The sequence below is a fragment of the Filicampus tigris genome, chromosome 1 (assembly GCF_054856515.1).
Source record: "Filicampus tigris isolate MCC_2025a chromosome 1, RoL_Ftig_1.0, whole genome shotgun sequence".
Taxonomy (NCBI): Eukaryota; Metazoa; Chordata; class Actinopteri; order Syngnathiformes; family Syngnathidae; genus Filicampus; species Filicampus tigris.
In genome coordinates this window covers 20,183,361-20,209,312 of record NC_141217.1, presented here as the reverse complement: position 1 = coordinate 20,209,312, position 25,952 = coordinate 20,183,361, and the positions used below count along the sequence as shown (strand labels likewise).

The window sequence follows — 25,952 nt, the reverse complement described above, 5'->3', positions numbered from 1 at the left end:
TTGCCAACTTTTTAGCCCTATTTATTTAAAGGTGAAGACAACCCAAACATATTTTTTTCAAGAATATGTTCCATGCAGGGCTAGCACCAGTTGAAATTCGGCACTCTGATTAATATTGCGTTTGTGGAATATTAAGTTTAGCAGCAAAATGCACCCACTTTTAGCCATTTGGGGGGGCATTTTGTCACTTCTGTCGACTGATGACATCAAAGTTTCTCAGGGCTCAGATAATGACCAATCACGGCACACCTGTTTTCTGAAGCTGAGCCTTGATTGGTCGTTATCTGAGCCCGAACAACTTCGATGTCATCTTCAGCCGACAGAAGTGACTTTAAAGACTGGAAAATGTGTAACAGATTTTATTAAAAAACAACAACAACAAAAACCTAGCAAACAAAACAAAATAAAAACCGCACAACTGAAAATGTACGCGAGTTGGTCTACTAGTCTTTACATTTCAAGCCTATCTTCCGATCCTGACCTCCAACAAACATTTATCCACCATAAATACATGAACAAAAACTATTGATTGAGGTCTTGAATACTAAGTAATTATGCCTTTTTCCAAATACTTTGCCATTACTGCATTTGCATTGTTGGATTATGTTCACTCATACTGATCATGCGGCTGCAACCAACTATTAACAGGCTTTCTCACTTTTTTTTTAGCTAAGTGCTGGCTCAGGATATTGGAAAAAAATCTGGGAAAGGGTGAATTAACAAACTGTAAAGAATGCACTTTGATAACAAATCAATGGAGCAGCTTGCAAACATTCCTTAATAAAAAGAAAAGCATGTCACGTTGAACCATTTTTTAATTGCTGTCATGATGGCGATCAATCACAAACAAGGCCTTTCACATCACGAGGCAGGACAGAGAACAAGCGCCACTTTACAGACACAGTCGGATGGCATCGGCGGAGGAATTTCACGCCACGTCCCAGCTCATTTCAGGTGCACTGAGGCCACCGGTGAAATGAAGTGGATGCCTATTTCATTCCTCCTCTGTTGTGCAATACTGGGCAGCAGGACGACAAAACTAAAAGAAAAACCTTTACTTTTCTCTTTCGATGTGATCAAAGCTACAAAAACTAACGGTTTAAACTCTCAAGAGAACACAGAATTATGATACAGATGGTACACAATAGTTGACACCCACCGTCCTCCCCCCCAAAAATAGATTTGTCCCTCCCAAAAAAACAAAAACAAAACAAAACAAAGTCGCCACATAATCTGTTGCCCCAATCTGCATCTTTGGGATAAATTTGAAGCAAACCTGAAGTAAAAAATAGGCTGTAGGGTGGAACATTGTGTTAGTATTTTGATTGCTAATGATACGATATATATCATATATATATATATATAAATTAAGGTTAGTTAGTTAGGGATTGTGACGCATGTTCTGCAAGTAAAGTCTCACTTGAGGGTGCTGGCCTATGAATACACTGTATCCCCCGCCCTACGTGACTACAGATTGGGGAGCCGAGTAGACCCGTTGAAACTGTCCTGTTCATCTTGAAGTGAGTTTTGTGCGGTATAAACATCAGCTTGCATCCTAAAGGGGGAAGAAAACATGTACATTCTTGGGTTCGTCCAAACCACAGCAGCGGACTGTCCGACGTATCCACAGACTGTCCGGGTGCCCAATGTCATCCATGTTTGTTTATTAGTTGGATTCTGGCACCATTCCAACAGCGACAGTTTGCAACACAGTTGAGACATCAATTGTCACAGTCGCCTTGTGCTGTGGACGTCTAATTCAGGAGGCTGGACTTGGATGTGAGGAATGTTTGTTTCGAGCACAATTTGTCTTTATTTTTCTGTCTTTTTTTTTTTTTTGTTGTTTTATATGAAACAGTAGAAAAAAATGGAACCTTGGAGATGATCCTCGTCCTTGAAAACGTCTGAGCAAGTGGGGGACAGTGAACCATTTGGTGTTGAAAATGTTGCACACGCTGAAGTGTCACTGGTCTTCAGAATGTTTTAGTGACAGCGTCAAGGGAACCACTGATGTGGAAATGTGACACGGCACAAAAATGACATCGCCGGGAGTTGGCAAAAGGTAATCATTGCTTTTTCAAAGGGCTCCCAAAATTTCGTTTGAGGTTCTATTATATACAGGTGCGTACAAATACCTGGCATGTCTCACTTTTCAGACTACACAAACACATTCTCCTTCGTGACCCAATGTTGCTTTTAGCTGCCGACAAAATAGATTGTGTAAGTTAACCTATTCAACATTAACATGAGTCAACCGCGATGACTCCAAATAAGATTGTCTTTGTAATCATTTTACCTTACACTGCAGGGGTGTGAAACTGGGTGTGGAAATCATAGTTTCTCTCAAGGAGCAATTGTGACTGTGTGCGAACCCATATAAATGTATGATCACCTCATATTATTACATATACACAACCAATTGATGGATAACTACTTTTGAAAACTTGTTGAACAGTTTTTCAATTTAGTTTCAAACGGGGATGGGTTACTTGCAATATATCAGTGTTATTAAAAGTAAAGACAATTTGGCCTTGAGTTTGACACCTGTCTCTTATAGTAACGCCGGGCATGTTAGTTTAATGCTTACCTGTTCTTTTTTAGCCAGATGCAACAAGGAAAAATGATGTTCCCATCATGAAATATACATGAACAAATATTTTATATACATAAATATTGAGAAGCGGCAGCAAAAATGATTATTTGGCGCACCCACAAATTAAGATTTTTATGGGCACATTTGCTAGTTTTTTTTTGTTTTTTTTTTTGCTTTAATTTTATTACAAATAAATCGTTGCGATTTGTTTCTCGAGGCTTTTTTGCAGGTCTGCAAGCTACTGAGGTTAGAGGTCGCCAGACTCCCTTGGAAAATCTGAGCCTTGAATCACATTTTCACCTCCATGTTCACCCTGGGAGTTTCTGACTGAGAATGTGTGTTACAGAGGACCGATGTCGATGACTTCTCGTACGCCGACGTCCTTTAGGTGGTCTGCAGGACACAAAGCAGGACAAGCAAAAAATTTGAAGAATAAAACATAGGCATGCATTGCTCAAGCCATGGGAACTCTTGCACTGATGGAACAAGCAAAAATGGAGTGTGTGGGTGCACAATAAAAATAAAATTTGACTAAAAGTGCAAATAGTTTGCTGAAAACCAGCATTTTCTTTTGTAAAATGGCAATTAAATCCAAATTTCGCAAAAATAAACACTTACTGTATGTAAACATTTGTTATTATACCTCAATGCACATTTGATACATTTGACACATAAGTAGCCCTGCTCTAAAAATAGCACACCAGCGATGGGACATTGTGATTTTCTAGGAATGTTGTAGAGGTAATCGTTTGAAAATGTAAACAATGTCAGAGATTTATAAATAAACGGTGTTGCAGACTGATATTTTTCGGTTTCCTAATTATTGTGAGAAATCATGAACATGATCAAGTGTTGTCAAAAAAATGATCATTAATTATCAATTAACACCATTAAAGGTAATTTGAGCACATTTATTTTAGAAGTGTCTATGAAACTGGTAGGCCTTTGTATTAATCAATACCCCAAAAGTAGCTCTCAGCTTCAAAAAGATTGGTGACCCCTGCTTGCATCATGTACTATATATTTTTTTTCAGGAAAATATGTTATCATGGCATTTATGGTATTTATGTAATATTTCAGAGTTTTTGTGACACTGAAAATCAACGATTACCTGTATTTGCAGCTGATTTTTTAGCCAGAGGGCATTTTGTAACAACTCCGGCGGGATTTATATTTCTTTCCTGTTCTAGCTCTGGAAACAGATTTGGTTGTGAGTTTTCAGTACCTTGAATATGAGGGCTGTGTTATGCTGACTTTGACACCTCTAGTTTGAATTCAACTTCATAAAAATTCCAGTTTTGCTTTTTTGATTTTTTTTCTCCCACCTTATTCTATTTCAATGTTTCTATTTTAGACTAGCTTACTACAGTGGAGTGTTGCCAAAGTAATGCCAATGTAAACATAACAGCTCTTATACAAGTTGGATATTGTTATATCTATTTCATCTTTCTTTTCCAGCTTCACAAAATCTAAAATGAGTACAAATGTCTCATGAAGACAAATGCGTCTGGGGATTCATTTAATCATTAATGTTAGCAACCTGCTAAAATTGCATACTGCTACGTGTGATGGGAAGATACGTGTTCATTTTAGACCAACAACACGTACATACATGAAGCATCCTAAGTAAAATGCAAACATTTTGAAAATTAGAAAATGAGTGAGTCCTCTATCCTTTTACTCGTGCTTTCCATGAGTGAACACCACCACCGTTTTGCATAGTTAGTGTGTCATTGTGAGTACAGCAACAGCGCATTTGCAAGCGTGGTGGCCGGGCCATAAATATTTGTTGGCACAGCAACACCTTCGCCCCCTAACAAATACTCAGAGAGAGACAACTATCAAGGTGTTTTTTTCTTGTAATGGGTTAAAGTTGTTTGATTGTATGAATCATCATCTTGTTGCTTTGTTTAACAGTTAAAGATAGTGACCAAATCCCGAGGTTGTCAATACTGACTGCTTTTGTAAAGTAGCTCCTCTTTGTTTGCAGAGATGTTGACAATGCTTTGGATTTTTTAATTACGGAAGCTGCAAAAAAAATACAAAAAAATAAATAAATAAATACAAATCATCCTGACAAAAAAACCAATTAAAAAAAATAAATAAATACAAAAATAAAAAATAAATAAATACAAATCATCCTGACAAAAAAAAACTCACAAATTGATCAAATATATTAATCACTACATCACAGTTTCTCTCAAGGGGTGATTGTGACTGTATGTGAACTCAATATAAATGTATGATCGCCTCATATTTTTACGTATGCACAACCAATTGATGGATAACTACTTTTGAAATCCGAAGCCAGTAAAAAAATGGTTTAACAATTTTTCAATTTGGTTTAAAATGGGATTGGTTGCTTGCAATATATCAGTGTTATTAAAAGTAAAGACAATTTGGCCTTGAGTTTGACACCTGTGTCATATAGTAACACCACAACATGTTAGTTTAATGTTTAGCTGTTCTTTTTTTTAGCTAGATGCAACAAGAGAAAATTATGTTCCCAGCAATATACATGAACAAATATTTTTATACATAAATATTTAGAAGCGGCAGCAAAAATGATTATTTGGCGCACCCACAGATTAAGATTTTTATGGGCACATTTGCTAAGTTTTTTTTTTTTACAAAAAAACATCTTAAAACCCATTGAACATTGTTCAAACACATACTCTATCGCAACCATCATCTGATCAGGTTGCCATTTGCTGTTAGTGCAGAATCATAATGACACTTGGTTTCATTGGATCCAGAAGAAGAATTTATGGATCAGGAGGAAACTTGAAGATGAAACCTCCATTTAGCTACTCGGATCCCACAAGGCAATCAATGTTCACTCACTGATGTCACATGTGACAAACGTTGAAAGCCTTGTTGTTGGCTTGCACTTTCCCAACTGACCTCTGAACTCTGCCTTTGCATCTTGTGGCCAGAGCAGGACGACGGGTCTTCCTCCCCCGAACCCTCCCGTTCCATCTCCCGTTCACGTTTTCCTGTGATGCCGCCTCTGATATGAGCAAGTCCTGAAGATAAAAAAATGGGTAGGAATTAAAGATGAAAAGGGAGACAAAAAGTGATCTTAAGTTCTTATACAGTGGAACCTCAAATCGGAATGTGACCAAATGTTCTGTCAAAATGTGCATCAAGTGAGGCGTGGCGAGACTTATTTTGCCAACACACAACAGGACCAGTGATGGTAAAATGAAACAATTTGATGATCACAGAACAATGAAGTGACAGTTGATAATGTTAAAATGTTACATCAAAATTGTCTGGAGACCTAAAAAGTTTAAGATAGTTTGATCCACAACAGATTAATTTGATTTCCATTACTTCCTATGTGTAAAAATAAGTTCAAAATATATTGCAATACATTGCTACAAGCTGAGAGGAAGAACTAGCAATTAAAATAATGACAACAATGACTATAATTCAATATACAGTACAGCACTGACTGCAAAAACATCCAACATCATCTCTATCGATTTGTGATTGGTGTTTTACTGCTCCTTGACAAAAAGGCGGTACGCGTACTCATTGGACAGTGGCTATATGAACAAAATGTATTGGGGGGGGGCACATTTAGACTTACTCAAAATATTTTCAATGTGGCCCAATACTTTTGTCAGTAAGTCACTTGTGGCTTAGGTTCCTTCAGTGTGTGCCATCTTACCTGGGTGCTGAGGCACAGCAAACTCATGGTACAGTCGGCTATTGGTGACCACTGTGTTGTTTTCTGGCACTGTATGGTAACCTGCAAGACACACCGTCAAAGGTTACACATCCTACTTGCACGTCAAAATATGCTTGTGGAAGATGAGTCCGTCTCCCACTCTTCAATATTTTACTTGGCGGTAAGCAGAACCTGATTGATTGAGAAATTTAGTGATCTTTAAAAAGAACATTTCCCCATCTTTACTGACAAATAGGGAGCGTTGATGAATGCTGAACATGTGTTCAAACACATTTTTAAAGTATACACTTCAGATGAAGATATTAATGTGGAAAACACATTTTGATTGTCATTAAAAAGTTATATACCTAATGGTAATTTTTTTGTTTAACATTAAACAATGCGTACCAGGCAAGTAAGTGTACCCTAACAAGTAATCAATAATAATTGATCATTATTTTTTGGTGGGAGAAAATGTAATCAAATGCGCATGCATAAATAGAACACTCTTGTTATTAGAGTAAAGCCTACGATTTGAGGCAATACGGCATCCTCCAGTCAATCAATCATAGCCATCTACGAAGTACTCCAACTATAGTTAAAGTGGTCAACATCAAATTTTAATCAGAGATTGCTTGATGTGTCGCGAAACATATTTTTCACACTGATTTTAAAAATGGCTTTACTTCTTTACTTTTAATAGCACATCAGACTTTTTTTTTTTTTTTAGATATTTTCATTTTTTAAATTTGACCTATAAAAGCTTGCGCAATACGGATTTTACCATACGTCGTAATTCACAGCTATGACATTTAAAAAAAAAAAATCCACCTGTTCAACCAAAACCTTAATTCATAAATATTACTATATTACATATTATACTGTTATTGTAATTATAAAAACCTGATAGCTAGAGAAACAAGGATGGCAGATTGGTAATCAGCACAAAAAAAAAAAATCTAGTAAACTTTACTTTTTCAGTCTTAGGGTGTAATTAATATAATTTCCTGTAAACCTACATTTAATAATATCCTGCCATGGGATAAAAAAGCAAAGCAGTCTACAAAGCCATTCATTCATCTGTTTGTGTATGCAGTACGTGCAATACACAGTACAAATTTGGCTCAATGGTATAAATTTGGACTGCTGCGACAAATCATAATAACGCTTGGTGATGACCTTATTTGTATCTGGCTTTGTGTGAAACAAACTTTAAGCGCTTCTGACCACAGGGCCGGAGGAGCTGCCAGCCATATGTGCGTCTATGTAGAATAGTCACCTATCCTCCCCGATTTCCCGACTGCTCAGGATCTACCGAGGGAATTCTAGGCACTAAGCTAACTTGCAAGGAGCTGCGGCTGGCTAGCTAGCGCGGCTAAACACTGTCCTAATATGGTTGGGAACTGCTCCTCTACAACACGAATCCTTGTCTCTATAATGGCAAATAAGCTTCACTTCTGTCAAGAATCGCTATCACTAAAGGAGGGCAAGCTAGTGACGCAACACACCAAGCAAGAAAACAAAACAGGAGAAGATGGAGAATCCATCCTAATTGCTAAACTAACCTTAAACGTAGAGTAGCAAAACACCAAAATACTGTAAGTGCTTAGGTACAGTACATTTTTCCCGGACGTCTGGCTGGAACCGCATTACAGTAGAGTAACACTAGAAACTTAGAGGGAAACTACGTAATACAACAGCTACACAGCAAGCTCACACATAGATCAGCCAGGAGAAACCTATATGGTCAGTATAGTACAGTATATTAAAAAATATATAAATAATATCAGCACTGTTTTTTTTGTGTTTGCACTAGTGTGCATCATAGAGTGCTGAGTTTAAATTTGGAGTTTTGAGACTTGTGACTTTTGAAAGGATTGAGTGACTTTTGAAAGGACTACATAACCCATTCAGAAATACTTCCATTATTGGAAAAATTACACTAATGTTTATAACGTGAAAAATTACAGTGTAGTACACCTACATACCAAAATATGAATTCCAGGCCACATCATCTAGCTCTAATATATACTGTAACCACAATTATTTATCATTGAGTTACAACGTAGGGATTTTTAATATCATCCATCGTTAAACCAGAAACTCAGCATGTCATGTGACCCACCATGCTGCGGCACCACTGGCTGTAGTCGCTGCCCCGACTGTTCTTCACTGTCAAAGTTGAGGAGAATGCTCCCACTGCCATTGCTCGTGGAGACCGAGCCGCCCGACACGCCAGGCACTTGAATGACACCAGAGAAGAAGATTGAAGCGGGTGGGCATTCAGGAAGCGGTGGCACAACAGCGCCCGTGCACTTACTGTGGGGGGCGTTGTTGTTATTGCTGCCGTTGCTCCCCGACTGTTCTCCAGGTGAGTAGGCCATCATTCCTCCGTTTCCGTTACCATTGGTGGACGGAACAGACGCTAGCAGGCCTGAAAAACGCACAAAAATACTTAGAATTGAAGTATGAGAGTGGCTATCAATGATTCACACAGTTCAGATAAGTATTACAGACATTGTATATATGAATACAACACGTTTTTTGTTTTAAAAAAAGCGCCAGTGCTAATGATAAAGTCAATGTAAAACCCTACTGACATACTCAAATTAGAACTACCGCGAGTCGTATTCCTTCAAATCACAAATATTCACACTGTAAATTTGCAGAATTATGCAAAAAAAAAAAAAATAGGTGACTGAGTCCATGTCCTCACGATATTTAAAATCAAAAATATTCTTGCTTTGTGTTGAGTATTACTTCATCATTATTATTGTTATTAACATTATGTGTCCTCACCCAGTCCTCTGTATCGGCTCAGCTGCTGGTAGATCTGCTTCATCCTCTCGATGTTGAGCCGGCTTGCCTCGGCGTGGTGCACCATTGGTTTCGGGTAGTGCACGCCAATGATGCACTTGGCGGCCGCTTGAACTGACTCCGGTGCGTTCCATGGGTCGTATATGAACTTGGCAGGGAAAGCTCGGAGGACAGGTAAATAACGTCTGCAATCACAGGGAGACATTAGATAATGCTGATTAGATACAATGCAGCAAATTACTATGCACGAGTCCAGATTTTCTACCTGTTGTTCATATTATCCATTCATTTATTTCTTTATTTATTCATTTGTAACAAATTATTACAATCATGATTTTATGATGTGCATGTTTTTGTTTGACAGGGACTTTGCTTTGTTCGGTGTTATATTTTTCCATCATGTTTTATAGAAAAATAAACAAATAAATGGAATTGAAAAATGTACTACGCACCATATCATTTCAGTTTGTAGTCATATGTCACAAATGACTTCATGACACATTTTTGGCTAAGCTCACGTGTACAACATTCAGCTGGGAGAGTGCCGACAAAGAACCTGTTTGAATACTAAATCACTTCAAACCAAGAAACACACAAGAAGCTGTGCAGCAACCTAACATAAAAGAATTTGTCTTCAGGAGAAATCTCGAATATGAATTATATTCTGGAATTCTCGCTCACATCAACGACCTGTGGCATGACAGCTACCCACCTGATGAAGTCACCATTGGGGTCGGTGCGCCGGCCAAAGCCCACGGGACAGTAGCAGTGGAAAAACTGCTGGAAAAAGGAACTACAGGACAGCCACATCCAACTACCCGCGTTCACACTCCAGTCGGCATCGAGAAGCAGCTCCTCGAAGACCTGTGGCACCAAAAACTTAAGTGAGCAGAACCGACCGAGCAGGATACATCTAACATGACCTTCTAAAGAGAAAATAAAGAAAATATATCTTTCCATTAGGGCTGTATGATATTGGAAAAACGTGATATGCATGTTGATTATGTCGATATCGATATTATTACGTTATTTAACATGTACCTAAAGAAATTAATTTAAATACTGAAATTAAAATACATTTTTAATACCTAAGGAAACGGGTACTTTCTTTTATCCTGCGGCAAAATAAGCGGGCTCAATGTGTTCTTAGCCAATTCATTGTAATTGGCCTCGATGCACATTTAAGTTTGCGTCTGACTGGTCAAATTCAGATAAAAGCATACAATTCCATTAGAAAATGATTGCATGTCTCTGCAATATTGACATGATATTGGCGATATGCATATCGCATAGGCCAATATCGCGATATCAATATTTTTTTAATATATTGGGCAGCCCTTCTTTCCATGTCTGCAAATGAAGAACGCTTTCTTCAGTTCATACCACTCTGTGTTGAATTTATATACGACCCTGACATACATTACTTAGTGTATAATTTAATTATTCAAAAATGGTGCATACTCTGTTGTCTTCCATCTAACTTTTGTACAATAGTCCACACATGCAGCAAGCTGGTTGGGACTCAATTAACGCTGTGCCAACGTTTAGATGAGATTCCAGCAGGCAAAAAGTCTCGTCGAAATTCAGCCACCAAATTGTCAGGCGCATTAGGCACATTGCTAAGGAAACGTCAGGACACCGACCATGGGACAGAACGGTGTGCCCAATTGCCAAACAGGAAAAATGAGGCTTGCAATGTCACGAAAATCATGATGCGCCAAATTTGACTACGAATATAGAGCCTTAAGGCCAGTCAAATTCCACTCGTCATTGTAAAACTCCACAGCATAAAGATCCGCTTTTTAATAGCGGTGGCTGAAATCCATTTATAGCTTACCTTCATCCCTTCCTCCCAGCTGATCCACAAGTCGCCTCTGGTGAGGAAGCAAGCCACAGCATGGCGAGCCAGGTGATGGATCCAGCCCTCCTGCCTCAGCTGAGTCATGATGGCGTCTATCCATGGGAAGCCAGTCTTGGCCTCAGCCCACTTGGCGAGTGCCTCAGGGTTTTTGTCCCAGGGGATGCGAACACAGATGGGGTTCCCCTCCATCTTGTCGAAGCGCGGATTGTTGGTGGCCGCGGTGTAGAAAAACTCTCGCCACAGTAACTGTCCGTAAAGCGAGAGAGGAGGGGAACTGTTCTTTTTCACCTGAGAAGAAAACATTGGAAGCAGAGTTTAAGTAGAACATTCGTAAGGATAAAAAAAGACTCCCTCAACTAAATTGTCAGCATTATAAAACCTTTGTTAACTGTACACTAACTGTCAATATAACATTGCCAACGGTCATCCAGGTGTCAAAAAGCTAACCACTGCTTGTTTTAAAACATAAAAACAACTCGGTAGTCCAATTGGTTGTTAGTGTGCAGGCAACTTCCTGCTTCAGGGGGGACAACACAAAATGTTACACACTGGGGAACAATTTTGGGAAAAAAATTCTATTGAGTTAAATTTTTACGCTGATTAAAACTAAAATGGGGATTCTGATTCCAAAAATGTTGTTGACAGAAGTGACAAAATGGCTGCCAACAATGGCTAAAAAGGGTGGACTAGCTCTCATTCCACAAAGGAAATATTTATCAGAATGCCTTATTTCAACTAGTGGGCCTAGAACATATTCTTGAAAAAAAAAATGTTTGGGGTGACTTCCCATTTAAAAACAGCTGTCAGATCTAACTTAACCAAAATTGCGTTCCCTAGTGTTAAAGACACAAGAGGAGGTGATTTTGATTCTTAAGATATTCCATTGACTCATTGCAAAATGAAATCATTTAAATTTTACAGCTTCTGATCCGCACCTTAATTGAATTCCACCTCCACCCATGCGTGACCCGCTTACTATCTAACTTTCTTGAACTATCTAGATTAGACCTGTCCAGCTCCGGTCCTCAAGGGCCGCTTTCCTGCCTGTTTTCCAGCTCTCCTTGGTGCATCGCAGCTGATTTTAATGATCAGCAAGCTCTGAAGAAGCTTGATAACGATCATGAATGATCTCTTGAATCAGGTGAGTTGCAGCAGGGATAGATGGAAAACAGGCAGGACACCAGCCCTCGAGGACCGAGTTTGGACACCCCTGATCTAGAGGGTTTCTGTTCAGCGAAAAACCTGAGCTCTGTGATGGCTGCTCACCTTGCGGTACAGGTCCGTGAGCTTGAAGTAGAAAAGGCGACAGGAGAGACAGCCGAAGCGCAGGTATGGGCTGAGGCCTGTTGGGCTGGCCAGCAGCGAGTTGGCGTTCATCCTCGGACGCTCAAAGTTTGCAACCCATGCCTGCAAGGTGAACAAGGAGAGCAGGGGAGGGGAGGTGCAGAGCATCCCACAGCAACCAACGGTAAGGCAATGTCCACAAGTGCACGGGTATTTCTTAAAAACGTAGTTTCCCCACTCTGGGGTTTGAAAAACATTTTCACATCAACACGCAAACGCATATCAAAGCACCAGGTGGCATTATAACACAATAGTTCAAGGTGCTTTATCAACAAGAGAAAAAGGGGACTGACTATTAAATGAGTTGAGTTGTGGGTGAGTTAATACAACAGCAACAAAAAACAAAAAACGAAAACAAAAAAGAATTGGTTCACGTAAAGAATTTTGTGCTCACTGCAATAGTCATACAAAGACTATCTATCCATCCTCTGTACCGCTTATCCCCAGCTGACTTTGGGCAAGAGGCGGGGTACACCCTGCACCGGTCGCCAGACAAACAAATAGACAAACAATCATTCACACTCACAAGCACACCTACGGGCAATTTAGAGTCCTCAAAAACAATGCATGTTTTTGGAATGTGGGATGAATTCGGGTACCAGGACAAAACCCACGCAGGCACCGGGAGAACATGCAAACTTCTGAACCCATGACCGCAGAATTGTGAGGCGGATGTGATAGCCAATCATCCATTGTGTCGCGCACAAAGGAGAAAAAAAAAAAATTAAACCTGGCGAGAGTTTTCCCAAAAGTTGCGCCCTCAAATTTCACTGTGGAAAAATATGCACTGCAATTTTTTTTTGTTTGTTGTTGTTGTTTTTTTAAATACCCGTGTTTGTGGACAAGGCATGACTCTGCATTCCAGAAAAAAGGTAGACCACAATTTAGGACCTCTGATTTGGAGAAAAAAAAACAAGATAGACCACGAAACACCAATCCAAGTAGGAGTTACTACTTGTAAAGTCGGGACAAAACGATGTACATCCAGTTGACCTCCACTATTAGCAGGGGATATGGACCGGGACGGCCTGTGAATATCTGTATATAATTGACGGACATTAAAATGCATTTGGGAAAAAAAACTAAGAAAATCTGCAAATACCGGTAGGTAAATTAACAGGTGCCAAATCGCAAGTATGTGTGGTTCCACTGTGCTCCGACTTCAGAGTGTGTAGTCTGACGTCAATGGCATAAGACTATTAAAAGTGACTATCTAAATAAAAAAATATATACTTTAACTATACTATACATACACACACATATATAAATTGCAGGTGTCAGCCAAGTTTTTGCACATTTGCCTTGAACACATTGGGGTCGGACCTGAGAAATTCCAAATGGGGAGCGTCCAACCTCTCAGTTTTCTGGAATGCAGTGTTTAAGTCGTTGTGGATGCTCAGGTAATCATCATCACTAATACAAAGAAACAAAAAAAGACGAGTAAGATACTCACTTTTCTTTCTAAATGGCGCTCTATTCTCGTCAGAGCCTCGGTCTCTCCTCCTGGCCATACAGCTGTCGGCAGGCCTTCAATGTCGAAGCCTGAAAACATAAATAATAATTGAGTCAGCAATTGAATACAACTTAATACAGTCAAACCCGAATCTATTCCAAAACAGTAGGTTGACATCAGATTTGGTTAGGTTAAGAAACACTTCTTCCCCCATTGGAAATCACGGAAGCCATATTATACTGATCGTCAAAGACAGAGACGTGTCACTTTCGGACATTTTAATAAAAAAATAATCTTAGGTTCTACGGTGATAATCACATTTAACATGTCGCCATATAATGCTTGTATCTCAAATTTGTGCACAAAAATCGTCCGAACTGCTCGAATATCAAAAGACTCAAGAAAACAAAACACTATTGCGCAATATACTGATATTGCAATCTCAGATACCGATTTATACTAAGTGACACAATTCAGAATTTTTGCTCTCATAAGGTACAATTCCGATTGCACTACGGCAGCGTAAAGGCAAGAAAATATGTGAAATCAGATAACCTCGCATCAGAACAAGACCTCTTCCAAATGTGGATAAAAATCAGATCCATATCGGATATCTGCCGATGTAACTGCAACGCAAACGCACACATAGGGTATACGCCGTCAATGCAAGCAAGCCACTACCACTCAAATGTTTGGACACGGTTTCTTATTCAATAGCATGAAATTGTGTGTCCAACTATCACCTGGTGGTGTACATATAAATAAACACAATCCCAGATGATGATACTGTTAACAGCACATCAGTACAGTTTGCATTTGCACCTCATCCAGATGGAAGCAGCAGATGGCATACTAGTGTCAGTGTGGGCTGCTGGCAGAGGCTAACAGCGTGACCTTTCGAGGCTAATTTAGGAGACAAACAGCCTGACCTCTGCTCGCCAAGCATTAGACACCTTAAATATACTGTACTGCCATCTTACATGAAGAGTGAATTACTGGCCCGTGTGGAGGCAGCAGAAGGTAAGTCTTTGCTCTAAATTGAGCCAAACCATCTGTGAATGGAAAGCAGGCATCTGGATGGAAGCTCAGAGGAAGATGAGCTGCCACACAATTAATCCAATAGTCAGATTTAGACCAGCGGTGTCTTTAAATACAAAAAGGTGTCGTGACAGGTGGACTTTAGTCGACAACAGTGTTTAGCTAACCCAAAAGAACATCCATCCATTTTCTACTGCTTATCCTGCTCATGGTCACAGGTGCCCATCCCAGCTGACTTTGAGTGGTTTGTGATTTCTCTATGTGAACAGCGGTTGTATAACTTCTTTTTCAATTGCATGACAATCAACTATGCTATCAATGTTACTTAAAACTTTAGATGCACATTATGCACATGCACAATATCTACATTTCTTTATAATGTTGAAAGTTAGAACCATCATATTTCAATAATGTGCAATGTGGTAAATGCATTGAAAATATGAGAATATATATATATATATATAAAATATGAGAAGCACCTTCTGTCATGCAATGTCAGGGGTGCACATAATTTTTTTCATGCGGTACTCGCATGAGTACCAGGAGATTGTCTTTGGTACTCACTAGTGGTCAAACGGAACACAAAAGTCACGGTTCGGATGGGTCATGGACCTAATATTTAATATGGACGTTTAGGATTTAAGAACACAATTTACCGCAATTTTGTGAAAAAGTGGTACACTGTATACATTTCAAGGTATTCTGCCAGACATTTTGAACTGAATGTTTTCTTACAATTATTAGGCAAACGTGTTGTTATAAATTAAATGATGGCAAAGTTTTATTTTTATTTTATTTACTTTTTCTAAATAAAAAAGACTTGAAGTGCAATTTAAGGCACCTTGCTTAAAACATGGACAGCACTTTACAAAATAATCTATGTCCACAATATAGAAAAAGAAGTTTAAAAAAAAATTAAGCCAAGAGGCAGCTATTGTACTACCAGCTAATGATAACAGCTGCTAGCCACTAACGCCGGCGACTTGTGCCGTATCATACAATGACAGTGTAATTAACCAGCGGTTTGTTCGTGTCCTAAATTACCGACTGAAAATGATTTTGAGACAGCATTGTGTCGGTGTTAGTAGCAAGCGTTAAAACTGCGGATACGTAGAAAACGGAAGTCAAGTTAGCCTTTACGCTACTACGCGGGCGAACTTCAAAGTATAGGTTCACTAAGGCTATTGCATTGGCATTAATGACTCAATGCATTATTTGGTAAGCTTTATTTTGAAGTTAGTGATCTTGAGGGCATTCAACTTTCTCTACTGAATGCGGAGTAATCGCGCTGCCTTATTGTGAACGCGCAGTTTTTTTCACCAACCATTCTGCGGATCGTGCCCATCCTGAACCTATGCTTGATCCTTACCAATCAAAGATGATTCGTTCCACTGCACCACTAGTGTTTTTTGTTTGTTTGTCTTTTTAACACTTTGCGGTCCCTTGATATTCCCTTTGTCATGGGAACAGTTTTGTTTTTCTATGTTGTTGAACATTTTTTGGGAAAAAAAAAAAAATCAATAAAGATTATGTTGGGAGATAAACAAAAAAATCGATTAATTGCCCAGTCCTAACTGGATGTGCACATAAACAAGTTTTTCTACTCTCTGCCTCACATGTAAATTAAACAATCTCATCATTTTGAACTGTGTGTGTCAAAAAAAGAAAATGACAACAAAAACAATTGACAACAGGGATTCTCGTGGTGTTTTCTCACCAAGCTCCTCCAGGGACGGGACCCCATACTTGTCTCCATGGTCCTCCAAGATGGGGGTGATGCAGTTGGCCATCAGGCTATCTGACAATGTCTCCACAGGCATCTCAGGAGGATCCAGGCGACTGATCAGTGTCTGGAAACGCTTGTAGGTAAGGGGAGGTTGGCCACTGTTCAGCTCTATAATCCTGGTGCGTGAGGGAAATGTTAGAGACCATCACCTTTGTACTACATTTTGTCTTTTGTTTTTAAAGTTAAAGTTAGATTTGAAAGCAACTTAATGTGGTGAGAATGTTTGAAAAAGGCTGAAGCTCTCTTTTTTAAGTGCTCTATTTTCGTAGGAGGCGTGTTCATTTTTGGTTTGTCGCTCTGCGCCGTGTTCCTGCGTACCGAGGGCGCAGGGAGTTTAACGCGGTTTTGTTGAATTTGATCAGGCCACAGGCAGACAGATTTGAGGTCCGCGGATCTGTGTGGTGGATGTCATCACATTTCATTCATAAATACGACAACAGTGTAACTGTAACACTCTCAATCTTTGCAGAAATCAAGTAAATTAACGCATTATTATTATTACTGTTATTATAACCACCTTTATTTTTTAAATTATTCCCCTGGCCGCGGCACAGATATGGCTGGGCAGTGGGTTGGGGTGCTGGTGTCTTACACGGTCACGAACAATTGGGGCGGAAAGCGGTGATCACCGTGACCAACTTCACATCATCTGCCCGTACTTCGCACGCTTTGAATTCCCGCCGGACTCGAGCAAATCAGTTCCTTCTTCATTCCAAGGACTATCAGTGCGCACCAAATTTAAAGTAAATGAGAGGAGCTACTTTGATTGACGGTTGTGTTCACACCCACAACGGCACAAACTACACTTTTTGTTTTTATATGTTGGCTACCAACACTCCAACCAACACTCAGTATAACTCGCCTCTGCGAAGATTTACTCAACTTGCGTTGGCCGCAAAAATAGAGCCCTTAATGTTGAGCTGATGAGATGTGCCTCTCATAACAGCAGATTGCCAATGGCAAAGGCTGACAAATGTCAAGAAATTCATAATGATAATGAGGTTTTGAATGAGGGTCTAGTGTCAGGTTTACAACGTACTTGTCCAGGTCATACAGAGTGTGTGAGATCTTGACGATGACCTCCACTCCTGCCTCCATAGCCAGCTTCTTGATGGCAGCGTCTCTCTCCTTCCCAAAAGGCTCGGAGTCATACTCAAAGGTCAACCTCGAGATCTTCCACTCCTGATGCAGACAAACCAAACACATCAATACTTACAGGTGTTCGAATTAAATCACAAAGACGCCATGAGGGACAATTAGAGAAGAAGCTGACCTTAAAGAGCCGAGGGAACACATTGGCTGGTTGGCCCCTTATGACAAAAAGGCGGGAGTTGAGCTTCCGAAGGTTGGCATCCAGATCCTCCAAACACTGGAGAAGAAACCTGATGGCCAAGGAGAAAATTAAACCATCCGTCTATCAATCTAAACCAGGGCTGAATGATAATAGAAATTTTGCCCCCGCCCAACTAAAAACTGCGATTGCAATGTAATATTATTGAATATGAATTAAACGCTACATATCGGCCGATACGATATAGCCAATCAAATCGGTGTCTTCTTATGATTAAAAAAAACATTTGTCAATAAGTAAAGTCTTCCAATGATGTTCTTTGCCTACAGTAGGCCTCTATCTTCTTTGGTACATTCATTGTCACCATGCCATTTACATTGATGACGTTGCTATCACCAGTCTCCTCCACACGCAACACCTCAGGTTTTACCACTCCAAACTATGACTAAGTTGTTGAACAACATGACTTGAGCACTGTCAATTATAATTTCTGACAGCTTGGTGAATTTGTTTCAGTGCACAGTCAGAACTGCATGTTTGACCTACAAACCAGGACAACTCAGCTGCACCAGTCTAGACTGTGTCTGATCTGCATGAGGATCAAGCAGGGGCCTGGTTGGCTATTCTATACATATCCGTCAGCCTGTCCCTTAGGAGAGAGGCTGTAAGACAAAGCTAATCTTTCTCACTGTCAACTAATGCAGGGGTAGGGAGATTACACAGCTCAAAAAGGTTTATGTTCATGGTTTGCAGCAAAGAAGACTATTTCACCTTCTGCAGACCTGTTCATGGTGTGTGACTCTGGACTCTCTAACTACTGCAGAGTTCTGCTGTTTGGCTACGGGTGCAAAGTGAATTTACCCATCCCTCCATCCATCCATCCATCCATCCATCTAACTCCTATACAGTGTTCACTCGCTATGTTGCGATTTGGTTATTGCGGCTTCACTCTACCGCGGGTTTTCATTTGTGACCATAACTTAACTTATTGTGGTGTTACCTGGTTATTTTTTTGCTATTTTTCTTTCTTCTAAGTCGGACCAGTCAAGAACTGTCTATTTTGGGCGGGAAATTTGTTTTACAAAACCTAAGACCATGAATATTAAGGGCCGCATTCAGAAATTCACTAGTGCACTGTTCGGATTGTGTGTGTTCGAAGAGGTAGAGCACGCTGAGACAGCCTACGTTTTAAACCAATGAGCGGCTCGTGCTTGAACTGTTTCCATCCTGACGCACCGTGTCCCTAGTTGGAGCACCTCGAGTGCGCATCGGAACTCCGTTTTTGGTGAACTCAGAATACCCCAACGACACATTTGAACAACACTCTAAGTTTCCGAACTTTTGGAGTGAAGCAGTCAGTGCACTCTCGGGGCATATTTTCAAACGCTCTGCTTCACACAGACTGGATCGAAAACTCAGAACGTTGTTCAAATGTACAGTTTGGTTATTCAGAGTGCCCACAAAAACAGAGCTCAGTGTAGGCAGTACGAAGGGAATGAACAGCTGCTACGTTCATAAATAAATGCAAGCGGAGCACACTGTATCCCGGCAGCGGACGAGGACGACCAAACGTCAGCTAATAACTACAATAAAGTTTTTCTTTTTATGTTAAAATAGCTTACCTTAACTAGAATCCCATGTCAATTTGTAGCCAAAGCTACAATCGTGGTGGATTAATGTGCCTTTTAAATCCTTGCTGTTAGTTGCCATGACTACTTCTTTAAAAGAAGACGAAGAAGAATAAGAATATGACGACGACAATGAAGAAGATGCAACGGTATTTATGACAACTAACTTTTGCTTTGCACAATAACATTTAACAGGTGCATTAACCCACCAGGATTCCACCTTTGGCTACAATGTGACGCGGGACTCTATTTAAGGCAAGGCATTTGAATATAAAAAACAAAACTTTATTGTCATTGTTAGCCGACGTTTCGTCATCCTTGTCCGCTGCTGGATTTCACCTATTGCGGGTCATTTTTGGAATGTAACCCTCACGATAAATGAGGTGATCTGAGGCACATCACAGCTGACTTTGAGTGATTGGCACAGTACACACTGGACTTGTTTGCAGTCAGTCACACAGCACATAGACAGACAACCATTCCCACTCCCATTCAAATCTGTCACTGAGCGGCATCTGAATCCACTGCTTGCATGGAAGTTAGGCACTATAACTATCAGTGACCAAAGTCAAAATAAACGTTAGCACATAAATATGTCAGTTGCAGTTCAGATCACTAAACCCCGATCAGGAGAGCATGCCTCTCGGCTATGTGTGTATAGGCTGAAAGCCAATAGTTGTGTCAGTTGCATAAATAACATGACAAACTTGGTGATAAATGAAGCACTGGCCAAACAGGTTAAATTGATACTTTTGTATTTAAAGCCCACAAAAGGAACATTAGGCCAAACCACTCATCCAACACAAACACATTAAAGCACTCTGCTACATCCCGGTTAGCATGTCCTGACATCTCTCAGCAATATCGCCTTCTCGAAACACTTAACATAAAGGATGTCACCATAACATTTTTTTGTTCTCAAGTCCAAGACACTTGATTTTGAGTATCGTCCATCACCCAATCTGATAGCCCAGCGATGCATTATGAATAAAACAGCACATCCAAATTGCCTCAATCATCTTCCTGTTTTTTTTTTATTTAAATGAAAGTATCCCAATGATATGATATCTTTTTATGTGGCTAGAAGTGTACTGCACCGGTTATTCAAACCAAGTAAAAACTTTTTTTTCATAGCACATCAGTGGTGAAGCACAAAATAACAACGCAAATAAATTCTATTTAGATATTCTGGGTTCACATTAAGGTAAGTGGAGTCTGCCTGAGCGCACGACGGCAAGGCTTGTTGTCATTGTGTACGTCCCAACTTCTTGCCAGTAGGATTCTCCACAAGTTTCTGGTGTGTTGTACCCAGCAAGCCACTTCCTGCTAATATTTGTGTTCCACTGTGTGTGTGTTTTAACGGCATCATCAAACCTCAGACCTTATGCAACTGTTCTGTCCTATATCTGTTGTTGCAAATACACTTAGTTTCCATCAAACCACAACACAGTCCCTTCCCTTAGCCTAGTAACCTCATTCCTGGTGCACACGTGCACACTCTCGCTCCTCTCTGTTCCTCTTTGTATTACGATATTATTAACATGTGAGTTTGCTTATGAATTACTTATGGAGGCCTGATGACAAGCTCTCATGTTTAAAGTATATGACAGTTGTAGTTGGATGGCAGAATTTAATCAAATTTCATTTAACGCTCTAAAATATTCTATTTCCACAAATAGTCGCTATAATTGCTAATAGATAGCGTGCACAAATTAGTCATAAAAAGGTCATCCACTTAAGATGAATGACTCTGTCAAATAGACTCCTTCTTCTGTAACATTTCCAGTTTTAAAGAGTTACAACTTCCAAAGGCACAGGAACACTGTCACAGAACAAACTAAACAAAGGTTCAAATGAAAACTATCCATGCATCCATCCATTCTGCGGCGGCCATTTTGCCACTTGCTGCCGGCTGAAAATGACATCACAGTGCCTAAGGGCTCGGCAAATGGCAGTACAAGGCAAATAGCCCCCTCCTGAGACGGATAAAAACGTGTGGATTTTGTTGCGTCTTTCATATTCCACAAACGTTATAATAACCAGAATACCGCGTTTAGACTAGTGGGGGAACATATCATTGTAAACACATTTTTTGACTTGACTTGACTTCATGTACAGTAATTCAGCCACTGATCATCATATGAAACATCATACCTGTCTACTGAGAGAATCGGCTGTGACTTGTAAACTGGCAAAAGTTACAACTTCCTTGGAAATGGAATAATGTCGCAATAGTGTGCAATTTAAAAACAAAACACCTTTTACTTTGAACAATTACAGTATTTGAGAAATATTTTTAAGTGTTTGAGGCACCGGAAATCAAATGTTCAGAATGTAAACTTGAGACTTCATCTCCTTCCCTGCCAACACAAATTCTGATACAACATCATTTTCACTGTGTGTTGCAATTCAATGCTAACGGTTCAATGAATAGATTTAAATGTAAACTTGCAGCTAAGACCTGGGATGAGCAGTTGTGTTTTTAATACTATACTACAATACAGTAAAATGTCGACAAAAAAAATGTCAGTTCCTCCAATATGTCAAAAAGCACTACTGTCACTTTCACTCACAAACATTCATTTGAATGCAAATGAGATAATGTAGAGACTCAGGATGATCATGTGACATTTAATCTATGCTGCGGCATATTTTGGCAGATGACAGAGAGACCATCATATTTGCCTGCAGCCTTTTCCAGCGAGCGCGTCTGCCAGCATGGAGAGTGCCTTGCCACAAGTAGGTCACGATCACATAACCACTCACAAGTTGAACGTCGCTGCCTGGCACACTAACCTACATCTGCTTCCTCATATGTTCTATAGTGAGGAAAAAACTATTAATGAGCCATTATTTGTTAAATCAAAACTTTACAGATTCACAGACAATGTCAGTAGTCACTTGATGGTTTCTCTGTGTCTGTGTGTTTGAAGGCTCAGAGGCTGTAATGTCTAACTTTCATCCAGATTTGGTACAAACTGCGATTTTCAATAAGCTGAAGTTGCTATTGATTTGTATGAAATATCCCCCACCAAATACACACTTTAATGTAGTGTTCATAATGTATAAGGCTGCATAAAAGCCACATTAAAAAAAGGCCTACCTCCACCTGTTGACCCCGACATTGGAAGAGCCTGCAAACCAAGGGTCCAAGAAGTAGACGCAGCGCACCGTGCCCGCCCCCTGGACTGCCTCTCTGAGCGCTGGGTTGTCATGAAGACGGAGGCCCTTCCGAAACCAGTGGATGGAATTGGGGGCCATGTTTGTCTGAAGAAGGGATGAGACAAAGCCGACTGAATTGTGTTTCGCTAATTGCAACACGTCCAGTATCATTTGTGCCTACAACATAGTGTGCTCACTGCTGGGAAAAGAAAAAGCTGATGAGGAACAATGTCACTGTGCTATGGCACAGAAAATAAATATGATTAGTCATAATCGCACAGTCCTACTGCTATGTCAAACTCATTTCAGTTCAGGGGCCTAATTCACCCAATTTTGATTTCAAGTGGGACTCAGCTGACAAGGCCCATATAGTGACAGACAACCACCCAGACTCACATTCACACAGTCACTGAGTGGAAACTGAACCCACAATGCCTGCTTCGAAATCAAATGAATGTAACACTACACCATCAGTGACTACTTAACAAACAATATACTGTAATATGATGCATACAGGTAATGCAACTGCATGAGTTCAAAGTTTCTTACTGCATACCTGTTGGAAGCAGTCTTTATTCTCTATCACCTATGTGCATGTATCACACGAGTTCCAAAATTTCTGGTTCTACAGATCTTATGTTAAAAGCATTTGTTTCAAAATAAGAGTCATGCATGTAAAAATGAACTAGAACTTGCTTGACAGGCAGAACAATCCCCACTGGCCGGATATGAACCTCTGTTTGGTCGGTTCTGTCCCAAGGGCCGTACGCAAGATCTCCCTTTGCGGGTGACGTAGTCGGCCGTGCATGGGACGTGGGCAATTGGAGACCGTGTGTCCCTCCCCCCAATAGTGACGGTTGTGAAATTTAAATATTATATAAGATGATAATGACTATAATTCGCTCAATGAATTGATTTCCACAATGAGTCTGAGGGATTGTCCCAAGATGGTGTCATATTTATGAAAAAGCTACAGATAGGTTGATGGATGTTTACAAAGATGGATATTTGGGTAGTTGGATAAATAGACAGACAGATAGATAGATAGATAGATAGATAGATAGATAGATAGATAGATAGATAGATAGATAGATACGTTTATTTGAAAGGGGACAGTGCAATTTCACATAACACATGAAAAATCATGGTTTAAAAAAGCCAGAATTAGCCAAAAGACTATTTTTCATCTGTAGTCCCCTGGCTGGCCATGATGTAAAAAAAGCACTAACATACAATTACAAAGTATAAATAAAAAATAAATAGCAAAAGATAGCAATGCTTTGTTCATCTTGTGATACTTCACCTCATAAGGGAAATTTATTATAAAAAGAGGTCAACACTTGCTCTGCCATATTGTTTATTTTTACAGCCTTCACATCTCAATCACTTGCCAGATTTTTCAATGGAACGTTCGTCATGAATGTTGTCACCCATTCACTGGCATGAAACGTGTGACAGCGACAGTCTGTTTGGGTGGAAAGAGGATGGCTACTGACGCCAATAACCTGATGGCGCAAGCTGAATTTAGCCCATTTCACATGTATGCTGACATGCAAAATTTTGATGACTGAAGCATGAGGTTGAATACAATCTGTTACAGGACACTCAACAGTCAATCTCTAATTTGTTTTTACTGTTTGTTTTTAATTTTACTGGTCAACATCTGAGATGCAAGTAAACTTTTCGGAATTATTTTCTTGCTCTTATTCCGAATCCCTCATTTTTTTTCTCCAGCATGTCAGGTTTTCATAATTATAATAACAATATAACAATACCTAAGTAAGAAGTAAGGATTAGGCTAAGTGTAACAGGCCCCGGTTTGGCAGGCATGTCAACAGATAGTTGACAAGCAAAAGGCTTTGAAAAGCAAAGGAGATCAGTTGCTGCTTGTTCAACGGATCTTGCCAGAATTGATCAAGCAGCAGGTGAATTTTCTTCTGAAACATCATAGCTATAAATGACACTTAGTAAAATTTGTAAAAAGCTGTTTATGGGTCAAACTTAAAAAACAAAAATTTAAATAAAAAGCCCAAAACCTGATGTGTCAGAAGTAAAAACATTTTTAAATCAGTGTCAGAAAGATGTGTATGTACACAAAAGGGCATTTCTAATCAAAATTTCATTTCTCATTAAAATTTGCAGTTGACCAGAGCTATTTTTCACCATCTATAAAACTTAATAAACAGTTCCTGCATGTTTCAACTAAAATGTTAACGGTAAAGATCGAAAAACAAGTTACCGCCGTTAATAGTAATAGGTAAAAACAATACAACTACACTGTTGTTGTTGTTGCTTTTCACATGTTAAAAAAACAACAACAAGGAGTAACAATTTTGAAAATACTGTACTTTAAATGCGCTACTCTCCAAGTGTTTATTGAAGCTAGCCCTCGTTTGTGTGCCCCCAGTGGAACAATAATACATTCGAACACGATGATGTACTGTACATACTGTGCATGCACACACATCTCTGGTGGCTGTTCAGAAGCAAATGAAATGCAGTGAACTTCCCTCTGATGGAAACTAGGTCATGCGTCTGGTTTGCATTGGAACCTAGCGCAAACCTGATTCACAATTTCAACCTTAAACTGAGGCCATACAGTCAATATGAGCGTCAGGGTTTCATTTGCTAAGCAACATAAATTACACTCAAATAAAAAGGAGAGTTTGACACTAAAGTTGACGTCCAAGAAACCGGGTCAGAGAAGCACGGCTTATGTAACTAGTGGCGCTGTTTATAAAAGTAGAAGGTACTACCCGCTTGAAACTAAACACTTTCACCACCAAAACACCTGCCTTACCTCGCAGTAGCGCCCCGGAGATGATATCTAAGTCAAGCCCAAAGAAACGTGCATTCTTCCTTCGTGTGCGTGAAAGTGCCGGCTGCCACTTGGGTGCGCGAAGGTATACGGCAGGCAGAATCACTGGCCTCTGCCTGGAGTGTTCAAAACTACTTGCGGATCGCTTGGTTTCATAAGCGTTTGCCTCAATGCGCATGCGCGAAAGCCATATAGCCTCCTTTCGTGCGGCGTTCAATGTTCTCGTGACCTGTTTGACGCGCTGACAGATCACGAGCCATAATATAACTGTATTAAGATCCACAGTGGACACATGTCCGACAAGATGGCACAAATATAGAACGAATGTCGCTTTTAAAACAATAACCATGGACTGTAACGAAAACGTCATATTCTTTCGAAGTTCAAGATTAAATTTTTGAATGCGTCCATGTAATTAAAATACGGGGCATAAAGTATGTAGACACTATATACAAGGTAGACAATGTATACACTATAATAGTGTT

The 25,952-nt window shown here is 39.8% G+C and overlaps 1 protein-coding gene across 1 annotated transcript; it reads right to left on the bottom strand.

Annotated features, from left to right (window-relative positions):
- Positions 1-797: 797 nt before the first annotated feature.
- On the bottom strand, positions 798-25,639 carry LOC147153187 (cryptochrome-1-like). Its single transcript, XM_086025482.1, has 15 exons — positions 25,450-25,639; positions 22,591-22,754; positions 17,842-17,950; positions 17,608-17,750; positions 16,500-16,684; positions 13,745-13,833; positions 12,214-12,354; positions 10,924-11,235; positions 9,799-9,950; positions 9,069-9,271; positions 8,590-8,703; positions 8,395-8,511; positions 6,270-6,350; positions 5,498-5,619; positions 798-2,986 (listed from the first exon to the last, which is right to left on the bottom strand). The coding sequence occupies exons 2-15, from the start codon at positions 22,746-22,748 to the stop codon at positions 2,978-2,980; spliced, it is 1,935 nt and encodes a 644-aa protein (XP_085881608.1). The 5' UTR covers positions 22,749-22,754; positions 25,450-25,639; the 3' UTR covers positions 798-2,977.
- Between the last annotated feature and the right edge of the window lie 313 nt (positions 25,640-25,952).